Genomic DNA, 18,277 nt, shown 5'->3' with positions numbered 1-18,277 from the left:
GCAGAAATAGATCCCCAAGATATGTCAGAAGAAAAGCCATATCATTTAATCACAGAGGATTAAGAGGCATTAGCTGGCATGAGAGATGGGCCTGATGTGATGTGTAGCCAACTATAAGCTCTTTGTTCTCCTTCTTAAACATGCTGTCAGATTCAAACTGCAGGATTTCTATATCACACTGAGAAATTCTTCTCATACATTTTAGGAGAAGTGTCACAGAGATCTTTTTGAAACCGTGGAAGGCCTGCCCTAGGTGGACCAACAGCCTAATCATATAAAGTAGGCATGCATAAACTGTACCTCACCCAAAACCCATGGGAATGCTCTCTGAGCACTCCCAAAGTGATTGGCAGTCATTTTTCATCTGCCAGAAGAGACGTGTTGCATAATAATATAAACTACACCTCAATTCATTGAATTTTGATTTTCATTAAAGTTAAATTAACTCAAATCAAACTGAGGATTGCCTGGATCGCCAGGACACTTTTGCGGTATGTTGGCAAGCCTTAGTCCAAAAAAGAATTTCATTCTTCTGACAGAAGGCGACTTATTATCTGAAGTTAGTAGGAGAAAGCTTTGCCTAACAAATAGATAAAAAGTTGCAATGCCAGAAAATTTACCACTTTCATAAATTGCTCAAATTGGCCTTTAAAAAAATATTTTTTTTAAAAAAAAATGAAGTCTATTTTCCTGAATCAGAAGCATGGTGGCTCAGTGGCTTAATGATGCTGGAGGTGATCTTTGCTCCAGCGGTTCAAGTCCTAGCACTGCATGATGGGGTGAGCTCCCAACATTCGCCTCAGTTTGGCCCACCTAGCAATTTGAAAGCATGTTATATGTGAGTAGATAAATAGGTTCCAGTTCAGTGGGAAGATGAGCCAGCATTTCGTGTGGACGGTCAAAACCCTGCTGGCACTGGACCTTCCCAGATCTGACACCCATTTGTGAGATGACTTTGGTAGAGAGAGAAGGCCCTGGATGATGCTGCGGGATGCCCTTGTCTTTCTTTCTGGTGTGGAGTTAACTCACCCCATATGCTAAATAAATAATAAGTCACCTGAATTCATCTCCAGCTCTCAAATTTTAGCTGTTTAGGAGCCGAGGGTGAAACTTTTCAGTCTAAGGTAACTGACGACAAACTAGCTAGCTGTTCTTTTGGAGGGAAAAAATGTGGAATCCATATTGTATACTCACACACATTTACATAGAGGGACACCTAATTAAATCACACTATGTGCAATTTTAGTTCTGTTTAGGGAGCCTATTGTGGCTGAAAAGCTTGTACAATTGATTGATTAATTGATTGGCAGGAGTAGTTTTATAACCACAACAGGAAACAATCAAATGATGCATTATTTACTTTTGGATTTCTCTTCCATAACAGATTGTAGAGATGATTTCCAGCCTTGTTGTTGTTATTTCATCAGAAAAAAAGTGTAGATAAATTTATATAAAGGATAGGCATGAAGATAAGCCAAGCCCAGATTTTTATAGAACATCCACTGTAATTGTTGTACGGTATATAGTATATCTCTAGGTGTGTTGCAGGAGAAAAGGGAAGTATCTAATTTTTTTTTTATTTGATATGCAGTGATAGGTGGACATTTAGTTTGGCCCAGTAGGATCTTTCTTATTCTTGTTTATGTTGGGAATTGTTCTGCAGAGTCAGGAGCTAAAAGATAAGTAGGAGAGAAACCCTGTCCCTTTTTGGGTGTTGTCTTTGACTTTCCTGGCACACAATACCACATAGAGTACATATAGATCATGGATTCCTTCCTAGTTCTGAAGGATACAGTTAAGATTTTTTTTTTCCCAGAAGAGGTAGAAGGAAAGGATGGGCAAGTCAACTGATTGGGCACCCAGTCTAGTTTCACTGCCCCAAAGCTTTTAAAACAACCTTTTCCCACCATGATTCTTGGCTACTGTTGGGCTTACAATTGCATAGTCATTGTCATTATCCATATTAGCTATTAAAAATGGTAATTAGCCTATAACAGCATCTGATGATTCCAAGGTTGAGGAAAGCTGTTTTAATGCTACAAATCCACATCCAATAATCCCAGCTATAAGGCTTAGAGGAATTCATCTCAGAGTTTGTTTAGAATATAGAATAATAGAGTTGGAAGGGACCTTGGAGGTCTTCTAGTCCAACCCCCTGGTCAGGCAGGAAATCATATATCATTTCAGACAAATGGTTCTTCCATCTCTTCTTAAAAACTTCCAGTGTTGGAGCATTCACAACTTCTGGAGGCAGGTTGTTCCACTGATTAATTGTTCTAACTGTCAGGAAATTTCTCCTTAGTTCTAGGTTGCTTCTCTCTTTGGTTAGTTTCCATTCCTTGCTTCTTGTCCTGCGTTCAGGTGCTTTGGAGAATAGCTTGACTCCCTCTTCTTTGTGGCAACCCCTGAGATATTGGAAGATTGCTATCATGTCACCCCTAGTCCTTCTCTTCATTCAACTAAACACACCCAATTCCAGCAATTGTTCCTTATATGTTTTAGCCTCCAGTCCCTTAATCATCTTTGTTGCTCTTCCCTATACTCCTTCTAGAGTCTCAACTTCTTTTTCACATCATGGTGACCAAAACTGGATGCAGTATTACAAGTGCGGCCTTACCAAGGTGTTATAAAGTGGTATCAACAAGTTAGAAGTAAAGTCTTCATCTGGTTCATCCAAGCCGGGAATAAGTAAGCAAACATGGTGACTGCTTTGGGAAGAAGGTTACAGTTTATTGCAGAAAGATGGTTCTTCAGGAAAGAGCAGAGGAGAGAAGGGCTGAGCACATGGGCTTGGGGTTTTTTTATACCCCCTCTAGCCTTTTGTTTGGAATAGTTTCCTGTTCCTGTGGCATGAACTTTGAGGCTATTTCCTGTGTCCCGTATTCTGACCTGAGTTTGTGCCTCTATGGTATACTTGATGGTAATGGGTTAGTCCTATTATATCCCAAAAGTCATCTCCTGCTTCCCTGAGGCTGGGCTAATGACTCTTAAGAGTTTCTTTGTCTTGAGTTCCCTGGCTCCAACCTTCCTGATGGTTTTACATTTGCATTCGTATGAGGCTAGCTCTTGCTTGGGACAGAGAGAGAGATTTGGGGCCAGGTTTGGTTTTAAAAAGTCCTTTTGAGGAAAAATATATTTTTCTGCCCTTTTTAATATTTCTTTCTCTGGGCTAACTTCCCTCAAACATATCACATGATCTTGATTCTATCCCTTTGTTAATGCAGCCTAGCACTGAGTTGGATTTTTTGGCACTGCAGCACACTGCTCACTCGTATTTAAGTGATTGTCCACTAGGACTCCAAGATCCTTCTCACAGTTACTACTATTGAGCCAGGAACCACCTATACTATATCTGTGCATTTGGTTTTTCTTGCCTAAATGTAGAACCTTACTTTTTCACCATTGAATTTCATTTTGTTAGATAGCACCCAATGTTCAAGTCTGTCAAGATACTTCTGTATATTGAGCCTACTTCTGGAGTGTTGGCTATACTCCTGCCAGTTTTTTTTTTTTTTTTTTTTACATTTTTCACAGTACTTTGATACCAGGAAATACCACAATCAAGCATAGTGAAACAAAGGACAGATAGACTAATCAACTAACCAAACTGGTTTGTGGATGAAGACGTTTAATCCTGAATATACATCAAGTTATTTGAATGCCAAGGAAAGGCACAGGCTGTTAACAAATGAAAGGCCTCCTCAAAGAGAGCCAAGGTGGCCTTATTCTGACTCAGATATGAAAAATTCACATGACTGTGGTCTCAGGGGTGAGATTAGGAGAACACTGATGGATAGAGATGGGGCCCCATGAGGCAGAATACAAAAGGGAAGAGGAAGCAGCACCAGGAAAGCTGGAAGGATTCAAGATTTTACTGTGCTCCCCCATTTGTCAATCTGTAGGCTTCCCACAGAACCAATCAAATGAGCAAGCCAGTTCTTTCCCCTAACTCATTCTTCAACGCACTCTACTTCACAAAAGAGAAGCCATATGATTCTGCCTTCTCTGCATACCTTATATCCTCTGTTGGTTGTATATTCTGCCTCCATCCCAACCACTTGCTTACTTTATGGCCTTAGGCATTCCCATCTTCCTCCAACCAGTCTTCCACTCCCAGTTAATAAGTGCCAAGTAGCCTCAGGCTTCACTGAAACTATTGATTACTCCATCAGGTAAGACCAGGAAATTGCTACCTGACGTGACAGGATTGGTTACTGTAGAGAAGGATATGACAGGATTGGTTACTGTCCTTCCCTCTCCAAGGGGCAAACATCAGAAAAATAGTTCTGAATGACTGATGCCATTTACCATAACTAAGAGAACAATTCATCCATTGAAAACAGAAATGATCTATTACAGGATTAGGCAATTTGTAGATTGCAGGGTTAGATGCAACCCGATCCCTGTTTGTATAGAGCCCAAAACACTCAGAGAGCAAACTGTAAATTGGGAAAAAAATACATTTATAATAAATTAGCCTAGTTTCTGTTTTCTTCAAGAATGATAACAGGATGAACACAAGAAGCTAATCCACATTTTGTTGTTAGTTGCAAGATTTCCTGCAGCAGAACATGGAAGTAGCTTTCATTTGGCTGAACAGTATTTAAAAATATTGGAAATAGCACTGGCTGAAAAAGGAACACAGCAAAAAAAAAAAAAAAAAAGGCTTGAAGAAGCTTTTAATTAAAGGTTATTTTATACTCCTAGTCTCAGTTTTTATTCTTTCCAGCTCAACAGTATGTTAGAAAGCAATTAGTTATAGGGGCTCAAGAGACTGATTTACTATCTGCTTATCTGTCAGTAGCACTCTTGGAAAACAGAATAAGACCAGATTTGGTGTAAGGGGAGACACGGGCCAAAGAAAGATCAAGCTTGAAAATGGACTAAATCAAACTAAAGGTGGCAAAGGAACAACAAATCCAGAAGAAGAAAAAAGTATCACCCAACAAATCATATGAGAGAGGGGGCTGATATCAGTTTACCGAGGTAATCCACCTGGATAGACTATTTCTACTTTATTGTAAGGTTATATTAACAGGGTCTTGCAACTCTGGAAGTACTTTTCTCTCCCACCATGCCTTTACAGACAAAGAAAATATGGAGATTCACTTCTGAGATGTTTGCCACATCCACATTTGTTGTGTGAGCTAAGCTGCCTCTTCTCCAACCGTTCCCTTGGTTACGGCTCTTCTCCCTAAGGTCCTTCCCCCATTACAAGGTAGGACATCTGTGAGTCAGATTGATGCCATGTCCAGTTCCCCCTTCTCAGTCCTCCCCCTTTCCTAGTGATGTGACCCAGAACACAGATGTTCTTAAGTTGGGAGGAAATCCAGAATCCAGCCAGCCCCTTCCTTTCCTTATTGGGTTATCTAATTATTTCTTAAAAGATTTCATCCAACTATCTAAGTATGTTTTACAAAAGTAGAACATACTTTTCTGGGGCTGGGGAGGAGTTTCTGTCTTCTGGGTTTTTTAAAAAAAATATATAGGCTGCCTTTCTGTCTTGCTAGAATGTTGATCCTGCCTTTCCACCGAGGAACAACAACGAAGATATGGAGAAAAAGCAAAAAGAAAAGAAAAACCTGGCCAGGTAGGATATTTGAGAGACTATCAATCTAACAAGCAAACACAGAATAAAAAGTATATTGATTTTTTTAAAAAAAAAAAAAATCATGTCATTCCCCACCTTTCCCTTTCTCACACCCTAGTAACTTCAGCCTGTGTCATAACTACCCAGCAAGGATTTATAAAATGAGAGATGGCTTCATCTAATATACAGACTTTCATATTTATGTTTACTTTTTCTGCCTAGCTTCAGAGGTCTAGTCTACTGTTGGTTTGGAGAGACACCTTGTGGGGAAAGAAAGCTATCAGTTCCTCTACTAGTAGGCAGGTCTTACAACCATTCCTTTAGGAACCATTTGAAGTTATAGTAGCATTGAAAAAAGTGACTCACACACTTACGAGCATGACAGTATCCCCAGAGTCACATAATCAAAATTTGGGTGTTTAGCAACCAGCATGTATTTATGATAGTTGCAGTATCCCAGAATCAAGTGATTACCATCTGCTACCTTTTCAGCAGACTTCTGACAAGCAAAGTCAACGGGGAAGCTAGAATCACATAATAACTACAGGATTTGCTAAACCACTGCACTAATTTGCTTAACAGGTCTGGCAAAAACCTCATAAAATTGGCCACATTAATAACCACCTTGCTTAGGAACAGAAATGCTGGTCCCGGGGTGGGTGGGTGGGGGGTTATAAGTTGAGGAACGCCCGTTATATAAAGAAACTGTTTAGGCTGCTTGCTTTAGCTGAGAAATGCCTTTGGACTATTGAGACAGATGTCACATCTTCCTCAGCGGAGATGCATGTTTAATCTTTTCCTCATTGTATCCTTTATTTTGTTGTTGTTGTTAGTTGCAAAGTCATGTTCGAGCCATCGTGACCCCATGGACAACGTTCCTCCAGGCCTTCCTGTCCTCTACCATCTTCTGGAGTCCATTTAAGCTCACGCCTACTGCTTCAGTGACTCCATCCAGCCACCTCATTCTCTGTCATCCCCTTCTTTTATTGCCCTCAATTTTTCCCAGCATTGGGCTCTTCTCCAGTGAGTCCTTCCTTCTCATTAGGTGGCCAAAGTATTTGAGTTTCAACTTCAGGATCTGGCCTTCTAAAGAGCAGTCAGGGTTGATCTCTTCTAGGACTGACCGGTTTGATCGCCTTGCAGTCCAGGGGACTCGCAGGAGTCTTCTCCAACACCATAGTTCAAAGGCCTCAATTCTTTGGCGCTGAGCCTTTCTTATGGTCCAACTTTCACAGCCATACATTGCAACTGGGAAAACCACGGCTTTGACTATAAATACTTTTGTTGGCAGGGTGATGTCTCTGCTTTTTAATATGCTGTCAGTTGGAATGGTTCTGTGAGAGGACATAGTTCCTGCAAAATGGCCAGCACCTGGGCTGTGGGTGTGCTGTCCCTTTAACACCTCTCTCCCTAGCCAGCCCAGCAACTGGTGTCTATAAATCTGAGCAGGGACTGGGGGGGGGGGGGAGTCAGAGGGAAGGTGGTTTGCATTTGTTTGGGACCTGAAGCAGCCTAAGGCTAATTTACTTTAATGATACTGTTCTCCAGAAACAGGGCTAGCAAAGAGAAGATGTGGAAGAACAGAAGTTGTGGTAGAATAAAGGGAAGAGGGATAGAGTAAGTCGTGTGTACTAGCCTTTGAGTACTTGTGGCTGTGTGGCCAAGAGACCAGGTGGGATTGTATTGGCTACATTGGAGCCCACTAACCTGGTCATACATAAAAGAACCTGTGATAGGTTCAGAAGGGAAGGATGCAAAGCTGCAATGTAGGAAGTGGATTTAATTTAAGCACATAGCTCACATGATTGTAGCGCATGCTGCCATTTTTCTAGTGTATGTACATTGTGCTCAAGTGACATAGTCTACTACAGAAACACAAGACAGCAGTTTAAAAAGGATCCTCGGCTTTTAACTTTTTTAATGATTTTGCAACACTGTTATCCCTAGAGTTTGTCCCTCCCTAATCTAAATTCCTTCCTTTTTATTGTCCATGTCCTGTTTTAACGGTAGTAAACCCAAAACTAGTTATTTGATCTATTGCAGCAACTCTCCCAACCAACCAACCTTACTCAACCTTGGTATTGTCCAGATGAATGAACTTCAATTCCCGGCATTCTCAGCTTTGTTCATATTGTCTAAGAAACATGGGAAATGAAGTATCTGTATCTAGAGGAGCTTCCAAGCTAAGAAATCTTGATCACATTCTTCAGCATAGGATATGGTTCCTCATCATCTGCAACCTCTTAAAACTGGAAAGCTCTGAAACTGAAATCAAGATCACTGCATGCAAAATAGAATAGAATAGAATAGAATAGAATAGAACAGAACAGAATAGAATAGAACAGAACAGAATAGAATAGAATAGAATAGAATAGAATAGAATAGAATAGAATAGAATAGAATAGAACAGAATAGAATAGAATAGAGCAGAGCTGGAAGGGACCTTGGAGGTCTTCTAGTCCAGCCCCCTACTCAAGCCCCCTGCTCAATCAATATGGGGATAAAGACTAAACTGGACCTTACTCAGAAGATCAAGAAGCAATGATACCTTTCACTCAATGGACTGAAGATCAGATTGCCCGCCACCTATCAGAATGTTGCCTATAGATGTTAGACTTTGTATGGACCAATATAATGAAATATGGGACTCACTTATAGAAAAAACAACAGGATAATAAAATGTTAGTTAATACAAATGCATTAAAATATATATGTGCTTGAATAATAATTGCATTAGATAACAATATGTAGAATTGTAATTCTTTTAACAGCTAAAATGTGTATCGTTTTTCTTTTGTTGCATTTTTTTACTTAGAAAACACTATGGTATTTTTTCTTTGACAATGTGTGTATTGTATCTTTGTGTGGTTTTTTTTCTGTTTCTCTGTCATCATTTTGGCAGCAATAAATGAATGCATTTAAAAATCCATGGGGATAAAGAGAAAGAATCCTGTCCTAGATTCTATTTGGTGCAGATTTGGTGAGAACATTTGTACTTTTAAATTTAACAGAATATCAACAAGCTCTGCAAGAATGGAGTTCCTGCAAACAAACACAGACATAGACACTTGTACTATATATATTTTTGAAAGCACCAGTTTGGGATGTTATTGTATTTTTTTCTATATTAATTTATTGGTTTTTAGACCACTGCAATCATTAACTTTAACAGCTAAAAATACATGTCCAAGGTTCAAATAAAAATATAATTAATACAAATTATAAAAACAAAATTCAGCATTAATTTAAAACTGGAATGGTGTGTAAACAATTCCCAAAGACCTTTCAAAACTAATTGGAAAAAAAAATCTTCCAGAAGATTTTAATCTGCTTCTGCATGGCAGCAGGGTTGGGGGGGGTGTAAGATGAATATTTATTATTTACATGTACAGTCAAATGTTTATTGATTCACTGATCCCTAGCTGGGAGTAGCTTATCCCTGTCTCTTCTCCATATTTCTATTTTGAAAATATATAGTCAATACAGAATTGCTTATTAGCTTCTAATATTCTCTTCTCCATATTTCTACTTTGAAAAAAGTATAGTCAGCTCAGAATTACTGTACTTATTAGCTTCTAATATCTATTATGCCTAACATCTGCAAGAACCAAGTTATCACACTGCAGCTTAATTTGACAGCAATCATAACAGAGGCACCCAATGATGCACTAAAATATTAGCTTAATAGGAAGTTCAGTTTGTCAAAGGTCGCACTAATGAATCTGTATTTGTGAAGGTCAGTTTACGTGTACCCTAGAAGGTGCCTAATTAGTAGGAGTCTCTTGTTCTCCAATAGATACTTTTTAAATGATATTAAAACAAACTCAGTGGAGGAGAAAAGTCTGAAGTGAATATCATGAACATCAATTGCATTCAGAATGAGAAGAAGAGTTATCCATATTATAAGATCATGACTGGTAATATTCATATGGCAATGTCCAATCAAACTGGACAGGAAGCAAAGGAAAAAATGCCATTCAGGTTTTAAGTACTTTTCTTCCTGCATTTTTCAACCAGATTTGCAGGGCATGATTCTTCAAACACCAGACACTTTCAGATAGAGCTCAGACTATTGTAGTGTCCTTGTACAAAATCTTACAACAATTCCACAGTCTTCCTCACGAAATTCTACAAGATTTGGGCCAACTTTGCTGAAATGTCACAAGACTTCAGCAACCTCAGCAGATTTCAGAAGATTTTTGTTCAAAATCTTGGCTCGTTGTCTGTGTTTGCATAAAGATATTTGGGGTCAAAAAAAAAGATGGATGGAGCCTCCATTCAGAGAATAAGAGGAGAACCCATGTTTCATTAACTGGAAGATCAGTTGGTCCTTTTTCCCCAGAAAATATAAAGGTTACATGGAGGGAAAATAATTCAGATGAAAATATTTTTCATGTTATTGTAACAATATCAGCCCAGTCCTTACAACATAAGGTTTTATAGTTTAGAAGTTATGTCATCAAATGTATATGGATGGCCCCTTTTATTGTTGATAGGAGTATATAGATTAATATAGCACAGGGTGAATATGAACAAATGGTGGAGCCCAACTGTCTAACTGTTGCTTTTAAATACAAACCCCAAATATATGCAAGATAGAGTAAGGGAGGCCTATATTTTTCCTATGCTCAGTTAATATCTGAAAGATGGTGGATTTTTTTAATAGGACAATACATAATGTTGTATAGGACAAAACACATGACATTCTTTCTCCACCAATTGCACAAGACATTTTGAAGGAGTTGGTTGGTTTCATCTTCTGTGTGGAACCACTAATAAAGTAGAAGAAGAAGAAAGCAAGGAGACATCCAGGAATGATTCATAACTGACCTATCTAACTAAAATTTGGAACACTAATGACCTACCTGTCATCCCTTAACATTCTACTAACAAGCTTAAAAGCACTGGTAAGAATAGCATTTAGCCACAAAACAGCTCATACAAAGAAAAGGAACACAGGATTGAAGGAGAAACTTTCATCTTTTAGAAGGTAAGCACGATTTGCTTCATCACATCCCATTCCATACTACCTGTAGCATGAAAGTATGCATTATCGTTGTCAAAAAAAACTATTTTTCAAACAAGGTTGGAGGAGAATCTCTTATTCCCACCATATTCTAGTTTTTCTACTAAATCAAGAATAAAAGAATGTTGTTTGTTGTCCATTGAGGTCCTGAGAGATTGTCTTAGATGGAATAATGTAAGAAACATGAGCTATTTCTTAGATGTCATTGTATTTATCAGTTTAACTAGAAATCCTCTGCATTGCTTGATTCTGTTTAAAGGCAGATTTGTGAATAATGGTCTTACTAAGCATGAGGAGCTGAAGAGATGTTCTATCTGTTTCAGTGATATGAGAAAGGTATTTCTCATGATGTATGGATATGCAGCTTATTAGATTGGGTGCCTCTTTTCCTAAGCAATCAAGGGAATTACAATAATACAAACATTTTTACAATAAAACAATCATATATTAAATGGAACCATTTGAAAAAAAACCCAGGTTTTGTTCACAAGTTTTTAACCTAATTCAAAGCTCTCTGTGTTTAGAAGACAGTGGCCAAATCTGCTTCAGTGTCTTTTGCAGTCACAGATTTAAAAAAAAAAAATAGTAAAAGAAGAGCAAAATGGAGATGTGAGTACACTGGGCAATGATTCCCATCTTAACTGATCACCTTCGTTCTTTGTGGAGGATGAATTTTATTATTGTTCTTCCTGTGTTAGAAATTGCCAATTCCTCTAAATAATGCAAACACAAATCAGCTTCTGACCAACTAATTTAGTTTAACCATTTTGGATTTTTCTGCTTAACCTTGAAAAACTTGAGTATACAAAACTGGGATTGTAAGCTCAATGCTTGCAAGAACAATTCCAACTCATCTCTGGGATAATAAAAAGCTCGAACTGTGTTTTCTTATGAGCATCCAGTCCTAAACTGGTAGGAAAGTTAAAAGTGTGGTCCAATTCTTTTTCATGCTTTTGTTTGACTTGCTTCAGAAGATCTGATGAAGAAAATATGGTGGATCTGTATTTGTGCCACGGTCATTGTAGCTTTACTCCCTGTTAGCTGGGAAATGATCCTGAAGGATTCAACGGACGAGTCTAGGTATGAAAAAACATTTAATATATTTGATTTGAGTTGGGGGTGTATGGGGAGAGGGAAGAATTGCAGAAGGCTCAATGTTTGCCAACTTCCTACAGAAATCTTCTGCAACCTAAATTTGGGGAAAACAAAATTTGAGAAAGGCACAGAGGAGAGAAGGGAGTGGAAGGAAGGTCAATGGGATACCCTGCAGTAGATAGGATGGGACAAGGAGTGAAGGAAAAGGTGAAAGTGTAAAGAGACTGCCAAAAATTATGTTGAGAACGGAAGGGAAAGGTTGAAAGGGTAGCAAGTACAATCAAAATCAGGGTCCTATTACAGACATATAAGTCAGAACTTTCAGGGATTTTATGTTGGAGAATAATTTCAGATATAGAGTTAGCTTCATACTTGCCCAAATGTGTGCCATGAGACTCCAAGGAAGGCAAGTTCAGAGGCTTTTTCAAGAATTGGTTTTTGTAAACTAGTAGAAATAGATGTACAACTTTTGCATTGTGATCAATAAAATATAAGGCAATTAAATGTTAACAATGTTTTAATAATTTAATAAAAGGAGATCCTATGTACTAACAGAAGGATGAACAGGAGTGTTGCAATGTGACAACTGGACAAATATAAATAAAAGCATACTTTTAGGGACATATTAATAATCCTTCTTCACAAACCAACTGTAGAGTTCAACTTCATTCTCTTTTTATAACTAATTCTATTGTTGTCTTGTTCTTTATCATTCATTTTATGTAAATACATTGCATGGCATTGTTTTCATCGGTATATTGTAATCTGGTTGAGATGATGTGATATAATCCTCTTGTTAGTCTCTGTTTCAGTTGATATACTGTATTAAATATAGAAAGCTTTAAAGAGGAAGGTAGAAAAGCCAGTAGAAGACAGAAGACAGCCAATCACTTCCTCTTTTTGAAAACCAACTTATTCAAACTCTATTAATAACTGACTGGTCTGTTTCAGTTGTGTTGACTGTATCTCTGAGCAATTCCAATCAACATATCCAAAGAAATGGCAGTTTGGGTCTTGTCACAGACCAATGACACCTTTAGAGGAGAGTTGAATCATAGGGTAATTTCAGATAACTTGATGGAAGAAGACAAATATTTTAAAAAATGCTCAGTGAAAAATTCTAAATTAAAGGGTTTGTTTGTTTAATCTATCAGATTTATAAGACTACTCAGTTGAGGACTCTAGGTGTTGTGCAGGTTAAATACAGCACTTAATGCAAGGAAAAGAGCATACACCAATCCATGGACGCCATATCACTTAGGGGAACACACATACTCTACCTACTTTTTCCCCAGATTCTGGGGAAAAACAGGTCTTCAAGGCCCATTTAAAGGTTTGCATGGTTGGGAGTATACAAACCTCTGGAGAGATACAATTCCAGGGGTTAGATGCTGAGATAGAGAAGATATATTTCCTGGGTTCCATTTTCTTCAAAACAGCTGTGTTACATAAGACTACCAAGGCATACCCATCACTATCTGCATCGTCACATTCTGGACCAAATGCAACTTCTGAGTGGTCTTCAGGAGCAGCTCCATGCAGGGCATATTGGAATAGTCCACTGAGTAACAATGAGGAGGCATTCCTGGTTCAGGAAGAGTTGCAATTAGTGTAACAGATGAATCCGAGTTACGACCTTCCCACCGCATCCACCTCAAGGGCGAGGTGCAATTCTAGAAAAATCTCCCAACTGTACACCATTTCTGTCCAAGGGAACGCAACCCCAAAATTCAGAACTAAAACTGGAAAAATCATGGCAATGAAAAAACTAGGAAACCACAGCCATGATAGCTAGTGAGATCTTATTAGAATTGGCAAGCACACCGAATTCAGCCATTTTTTAAAATTTTCAAAGTATATTATTTTGCTGTTGGTAGTCAGTGGGCACCATGGTGTTTCAAGGGGTGTGTAGCACACATAAAAAAGAGGCAGGGCTTTGATCACCTTTACCTTTTGACACACATATCCACCCTATGAATGTCCTTGCTGGGCACAATCAAGAGTACTGAAGACACTATGACACCCATTGACAATTTCAAACTATATCAGTGTCATTGCTGGCTTATCTGTTATATCATATTACTTTGTGGTTTTATTCTATGTACAAAAAATTATCATCACATGCTCTGAGACTAGAACAGGGGTGTTCAGTCATGACAGTGGCTTCACTAGTATTAGAAATGTGTCATTGGTATACAATTGCAAGCAATAAAAGTATTGTTTTTGGGGGGAGAATGCATAATGCAACTCATCCTTGGCTTTCACTCAGGTGGCAGCAGTCTTACAACATGAAAAGTGCCCACAGCTTTACTTCTGACATCAAACGCCATTCTGAAGGGACTTTTACCAGCGATTTTACTGAACATTTGGACAACATGAAGGCCAGAGATTTTGTGCATTGGCTCATCAATGCCAAACGTTACAGGTAGAAAATGTTGAACTGTAGGAGAAAGACAGGTAGACCTTGAGGGCTGAGTCAAGAGAGTAATTAGCCTAGATAAAATTAATTATATTTAATGACTCTATATGTATGACAATCAGCTGCAGCTTGAACAAAACTGCCAACCTCCATGGGACAACCATCTTCTAGGTTTTTAAATAAGAATTCAGTTTTTTTTTTTTTGGTAGAAGCGATTCTAAATGCATTCAAATATATCTAAGAACATTCAGCGGAGTTAAATTGGGCAATACAAAAGGTAGTGAGGGATGTCCTTTAAGTCGCCATGCATTTCAAAATAAAGACTGATGTGTCTAAGGAATATTATAAAGAGTCCAAAGCAAAATGATTCTTGAAAATCATCTCTTGTGTTTAAGCAGATGATGATTGAATTTTATAGATGATGATCAATTCTAATGATTGGTCAATGGATGGTTTGTGGTAAAATTATGATTTCTGACCGCCTGTTGTTTAATAGCCATATGAAAAAGCTTTTCCTCACTGTAACTGGTTCACTGGAATCCTTATCTTTATTAAGTTAGATGTTTGTTAGATTGTATTTGTACTGTAGATACAGGCCACTCTTCGGTACAATCTAATTCCCTTCTCACCTTTTCTCCTCTTGCTCACTATACTGTTTTTATCTGTGTATGCAGCATGCAAGAATACAGACTACTTGCCAAGCCTTCTCAATTCTTGTGTAAAATAATGGGAGCTGCAGGCAAGCACCTCACAAGATCATCAGATTTGAGAAGCAAAAGCCCCAAAATCAAATCAATGCCTTTAATCAAAGCTTGATTTGTTCATAGACTAGTCTCCAATTTCCCCAGGATTGATTTGATTAATCCTAATATCTCAGGAAAACCCCAAACAAGACACAAATGCATAATCCAAAAGGAGGACATATGTGGGTATGTGTGTGGGCTTATATATGCAAATCTATACAAACAAGCTATTCCCCCCCCCCCGACATGTGATACAGTGTAAAGGTATGTGGGAATGGCTTTGGAAGACTGGGCAAAAAGACACAGGCTAAGAAAAGATCAGATATAAAGAGCCTGCAAAAAGAATGTGTAACTCTCCCTAGTATCTTTAGCAGTAAAGAGGATGTGTATGTGTGTGTGTGATGGGGGGAGAATATACTTTCAGACTTGCAAGATTCTGTTAATATAATAATAAGAGCTATTATTAATATAACATTACAATAATGTAGAATTATTGTATTATGGCCATATTTCCTCTCTGGTCTGCTTTGCAAAGTCGACATCCATAAATATCCATAGCTTATTCTGCAAATGACAGAATAGATAGAAAAAAACCTATATCTAAAAGACAGAAGACTGTTTATCTTTTAATAGTCTCTTGTCTAGATAAACCTTCCCATTAAGGAAGCCAGTCTCAAAAATGATTATGACCTCCTGACAGCTCTTCAATATATAATATTCTGAATATCTTTTTGAGGACGATATGTATCACCACGAATCAGCCTTTCTATTTTGGCTATTCAGAGTAGATGTAGCACTTTCAGCAGGCAATTCTCTGGATTTCCACCCGGAATTAAGTTCCACTGAATGCAGTGTGACTTACTTCAGAGTAGACCTGCTTAAGATCACAACATTTTTGTGGCTCTCATAATCTTTGCCTCATTCTTTTTACAGTTCTACAAAGCGGTTCATTAAAGAAAAACCCATCTTCTTAGGCTATCCACCTGGCTCTTTCTGGTTGAGGTAAGGCAACATTAGGTAAAATATGATTCTGCATCTTGATGCTTAGGTTCACATTTCTATGTGTGTTTCTCAATCTCAGAATTCTGGGAGTTTGGGAGGTTGAATTCCACACACCTTAAAGCTGCTGAGGTTGAAAAACACTGTTCTATCTGAAAGCCTCTCTCTTTCTGGGAAAAGATAGAAGTGCAAGTTTGGAGCAATGGACTAAGACTGGGAAGTCCTCAACTGAATTCCTTGCCTAGCTTTGAAGCTCACTGAATGCTAGTAGCCAAAGCTAGTTACACACTTCCATCCAAACTTCCTTCATAGGATGGTTGTGAGAAGGAAACGGAGGCAGGAGGTCAGCTACGGCCACCTTCACTTTCTTTGGGGAAAAAATCAGAAAAAATACAAGTGTATGAACCTTTTTGGATCTTTCTAAAGTGCCTTTATAAACAGCACTTTCCATATGGGCAGTCCTCAGTTTATGGCTGGTTACTTAGCAACCATTCATTTATGGTGATTTGGCCTTATAACTAACTACAGAGACACTGCAGCAGCCTCTCCCACTTACCGTATCTTTTGCCTCATCCTGCCCAACCAGGTCCCTGCAGGCAGTAGTGGGATCCAGCCAGTTCGCCCCAGTTTGGCAGAACCGGTAGCTAATTTTTTGTTGCCCAGGCCCAGAATGGACTTCTGGAAGCGGCATCCACACAGAGAGCTGGTTGCTCACATATTTGAATCCCGCCACTGCCCACAGGCTTTGGCCTACTTTCTCCCTCCTCACCAAGTCCCTGCAGGCTTGTGCTAGGCCACCCAGGGCTTCCCCACCTGTAAGCCATCCCATGATCGATTTAACAACTGCATCAGGGAGAGTAGGGATGGGTTCATTAAGCGAGGCAATCAAATGGCCATCTCATTTAATGACTGTCATGACTTGAGACCATAATGGGCAGGCTCCATTATGGTTGTGAGTCAAAGGCTACCTGTACTATGCATGATTTGTCTTCTAATATATCTTCCCTTACCTGGGAATGAAGGCAGATAAACAGCTAAAAGTTTCAGCCTTGAAGGACAGAAGGAAGAACCGCTATTAACAAGAATCAGATGAATAAAATGTGAGCCCAGGACAAAAATGCTCTAGATAGCCCCCCACACACACATTCTCATTAAGATAGAATAAATGAGGCCAGAGTAGTTGCAATATTCTGCTATTAATAGCTGTTCTAATAAAGGGGGGGACAGAATTTGTTCTGTAGGGTGTCCATTTCTTAGCCTGGTCTATCTTATACAAGTAGTCCTCAACTTACCTCCATTCATTCAGTGACCAAATTTGTGATGGGACTGAATGAGTGTTACTTATGACAGGTCCTCAAAGTTCTGTCCATTCCCATGGTCATGTGATCGTGATCTGGGTGCTTGGTATCTGGGATGCAATTACAATGTTGCAATGAGCTGCAGTTGCATCGACCCAATTTCCAACAGTCCCTGCCAGCTTCCCAACAGTGAAGCCGGTCAGATCATGGTCACATTACTAACTTAATGACCCACACAGTTCTTGCTTAAAGATGGCAACCTGGTCTGCAAAAGTTGCCGTAAGCAGTGCAGTCACATGACATCATACTTTATGACTGCATTGCTTAGCAACAATTCCAATCCCAATTGTTGTTATTAATCAAAAGCTACGTGTAGAGCTGATATAGTTGTCCCAGTCTTTCTATGCAGAGAAATATGCTCAAATCTCCTAAATCATCAATTCTATAATTACAGGGAGAAACAGTGATCCAAATGGCTTTGGTCAAGCCAAATGAATAATAATTTCTCATAATTATTGTAATTTTTCTAAAATGCACCCAGTAGTTCAAAGTGATTTCTATGGAACATCTCAGCGTCTTCCTGATCACTCTGTCTCTTTTACAGGTACAATTAAAAGGATAATATAGGAATTGGACATTCCCATCTGCACATCCAGCAATGAGAACTTTTGCTGATATTCTGATGCTCGTTTTCTGTTGTTTCCAACTCAGTGAATTACAGATACTTCTTTCCCTTGTTGCTAAATATAATATATATAATATAATACAATAAATGTCATATTAAACATACCTTATTATAATCTTGTCTGGGAAGGCATTATCCAGTCCTTTTGCCTGGTTTGGACATCTATAGCAAACTACTACCATGTATTGTTTCCTCTTTCTTATTTTCTTACACAGATAAACACAGATAATGACTTTCACACTCATTTCTGGATCCCAATATATGTGTGCAATTTCCTCCTCCTCCTCCTCCTCCTCCTCCTCCAAATATTAACTAGGGAATGTTGATATACATGACCCATCCATACGCACCTATTGGTCTGTTTTCCTTCAAAATGAAAACATTGAGTAGGCAGGAAGCCCAGTTCATTGGAAACTTGTAAA

The 18,277-nt window shown here is 38.6% G+C and overlaps 1 protein-coding gene across 3 annotated transcripts; it reads left to right on the top strand.

Moving 5' to 3' along the window:
• Positions 1–4,529: 4,529 nt before the first annotated feature.
• LOC120302949 (exendin-3-like) lies at positions 4,530–17,900 on the top strand. 3 transcript variants are annotated; one of them, XM_039331979.1, is made up of 7 exons: positions 4,530–4,986; positions 5,087–5,218; positions 5,511–5,590; positions 11,588–11,696; positions 13,981–14,136; positions 15,807–15,875; positions 17,775–17,900. In XM_039331979.1, the coding sequence occupies exons 3-7, from the start codon at positions 5,512–5,514 to the stop codon at positions 17,782–17,784; spliced, it is 423 nt and encodes a 140-aa protein (XP_039187913.1). In that variant the 5' UTR covers positions 4,530–4,986; positions 5,087–5,218; position 5,511; the 3' UTR covers positions 17,785–17,900. The 3 variants fall into 3 exon arrangements, with proteins under 3 accessions (XP_039187913.1, XP_039187912.1, XP_039187914.1); XM_039331978.1 differs by having other exon boundaries at positions 4,530–5,218; XM_039331980.1 differs by lacking the exons at positions 4,530–4,986; positions 5,087–5,218 and adding an exon at positions 5,334–5,406.
• The last annotated feature ends 377 nt before the right edge of the window (positions 17,901–18,277 follow it).

This window comes from Crotalus tigris, unplaced genomic scaffold (assembly GCF_016545835.1).
Source record: "Crotalus tigris isolate CLP2741 ecotype Arizona unplaced genomic scaffold, ASM1654583v1 scf7180000024441.2113493, whole genome shotgun sequence".
NCBI lineage: Eukaryota > Metazoa > Chordata > Lepidosauria > Squamata > Viperidae > Crotalus > Crotalus tigris.
The sequence above is the reverse complement of the archived record's forward strand: the minus strand, read 5'-3'. Positions and strand labels throughout refer to the sequence as shown.